The 2,500-nt window shown below is 39.8% G+C and overlaps 1 protein-coding gene across 2 annotated transcripts in view; it reads right to left on the bottom strand.

Annotated features, from left to right (window-relative positions):
• LOC138033609 (uncharacterized) overlaps positions 1-2,500 on the bottom strand; it is a 32,051-nt gene that overhangs the window by 17,858 nt on the left and 11,693 nt on the right. For both annotated transcript variants that reach the window (XM_068881401.1, XM_068881402.1), the window contains exon 10: positions 1,016-1,123. In XM_068881401.1, the coding sequence (XP_068737502.1) occupies positions 1,016-1,123 (108 nt within the window). The remainder of the gene's footprint in view (positions 1-1,015; positions 1,124-2,500) is intronic.

The following is a 2,500-nucleotide window of genomic DNA, read 5'->3' as shown; positions in this document are numbered from 1 at the left end:
TAGAATAACTAATTAACTAAAAAGATCATACAATTACTTGTAATACAATTGGTATAAAATTATTATTTTAATTATTTTGCATTTAGGAAGTCTTTTCTCTTCTGAAACATTAAATATGTGTATTTACCTATTATCTTTGAAGTGCTTTCGTTTTCTAGGGTAAGTAAATACCGTATTTTATCCTCATCATTAAGGCTTTTGAAAACAACATCGTGTGTTGAAAGGAGAGAATGGAGCTCATTTCTAATGTTATCGTACCCTGGGCAATACATCAAGAAGTGCCGCTCATCTTCTATATAGCCTCTATTGCAGACTAAACACGTTCTTCCATCTACTGGGATTGGTGCACCTCTATTTTCGTATTTCCCAGTCTGTATTCGCAAGCTATGAACCCCCAGACGCAATTTTGTCATACTTATTCTATGTGCTGGGTTTCTGATAGTTTTGAGATAGTCTTCCAATTGGTAGTCGAATTTGACTTCTTTGTGTGTAAATTTCTCTCTAGAGCCTTCGGAAGTGTTGTTGCGAGCCTTCAGCCAATTTCGAATGTAGTCCTTTTTAAGCTGATTCTTTATGGAGGAACGAGCATTCTTAATGTGTAGTTGGCTTGACGTATTGCCTATAGAGTGCATTCGTATAGTTTCGTCATTATTTAATACATCAAAAAATTGGCTGTGACTTTTTGCGTGATGAAAGGCTTCCTTTAATAGAGGGTTGACTGTTTTATGCTGTAATCTAAGCGAGTAACTAAATATTGAAGCTTTTATGTCTATACTTAAAGGGTACCGTCCAAGTTCTGCCCTACAGGCAATGTTCTCTGTGTACCATGGGGTATTTAGTGTTTGTTTACAGAAAGTGAGTGAGTGAGTGAGTGCGTGAGTGAGTGCGTGCGTGAGTGAGTGAGTGAGTGACTGACTGACGACAAACTGGGACTGGGTGAATGAATGATCGAGCGAGTTAGTAAGTGAGCGATTGAATGACTAGTCTTTCTAATTTGCAAGCACAGTACACTTACTTGAGTTTCCAGCAACTTGTAATTGGTGGCATCACAGGAGGCCGCTGGTCCTGTGACATTCCCTCTAAAATCCAATTCAGCGCACAAAGCTGACGGAATATATTTTTCCTATCAGGAAACACTCAACCATTAGTTAATTGTTATATAAAATACCTTGTTTCTCACCGTTCGGGGCCGGCAAAGATGATTGCACAACCCAGTGGTTTTGGATTTGACAACGGTGCCGTATAATCAAGATGGAGACCAATTGATCAATTGGTAGAGCTCTGATTACTGTGCGGAGGACTCAAGCCGTATCAGCCTTCCAGATATGTCCAGAAATGACCTAATTAGACGCACGCGGATTTCATTTAAGCGTCACGTCCCTAACTTCAACATCACTCGTGTCTCGGAATACAAACAATAGGCCCGGCATTTCCGAGTTCATGTCTACCTCCTCTTCAAAGCGAGTCTGAGTGCGGAAGTTTTTGCAATGGTAATTAGTTCTACTTTGCATGTGAATGAAAATTAATTTGCATAAGAAACACTTCGCACTTAGACTCACTTCGATGAGGAGGAGGACATGAACTCAGAAATGACCTATTAACGTCACAAAATGTCCCCCAAATGCTGCTCTTCAAAAATATAATGGAGCGAGTTTCAATCAACTGCCATAAAACCAAAACCAAAGTAATTACTTTGGCCAATCAAAAAGGACGGAGACAATCCAGGAAAACCAATCAAAACTCGCAGTAATTACACGTAGCCGACACAAAGCGCGCGAAAATGTGCACGCGCGAGCCACGATTGGTTTTTGTTTCACTTCTGATTGGCTGAAAAAAAGAGACGCGAGCACTTTGAACCAATCACTTTCGAGACTTAATTGAAAACCACTCTAAACAGCTGCATTTACCCGAAGCTAAAGATAACGCTAACCTTTACCCTTAGCTTATTGTTAGAAATGGGAAACAAAGGCTTAACGTCGAGGGACACCGTGTTGGATGTCAAAATTGGGCCTGCATCTAATTAGGTACATTTCTAGACATAAGTGCAGCCTTCAGGGTCGCAAAAACAAAGGAGAAAGAACTGCTTTTGCAAATCCTCTCGCGAATAAGGACTATAAACCTTAGCGTTACTGGTCCTACAACCTTTGTTCATAAAATTGTTAACATTAAGGACGGTGCCTACTAATTCAAAGGTATTTTGCGCGGTTTACTGAATATGCGGGAAAAGGAGATCTTAACAAGTGTTATTGAAATCCAAAAAGAAAACTGGGGGTAACCACGCATTTTTCGAAGTTAATTAACCAACAATATTTGTAAAAAGCTTTAAAATACAGAGCAATGTATGGCCTAATTGAAACTTAATTATCTCTGAAAAACGCGTGGTTACCCCAAATTTTCTTTTTGGATACCAAGAGCACTTACTAAGTTCTGCTCTCTCCGATAGTTCGAGCCGCGCAAAAATATCCCTGTATTAGTAAGCACCACCCATAGGAAACCCGAG

The sequence above is a fragment of the Montipora capricornis genome, chromosome 14, assembly GCF_036669925.1.
Source record: "Montipora capricornis isolate CH-2021 chromosome 14, ASM3666992v2, whole genome shotgun sequence".
Taxonomy (NCBI): domain Eukaryota; kingdom Metazoa; phylum Cnidaria; class Anthozoa; order Scleractinia; family Acroporidae; genus Montipora; species Montipora capricornis.
Note: the sequence above shows the minus strand (reverse complement) of the source record. Positions and strands in the feature narration are given on the sequence as shown.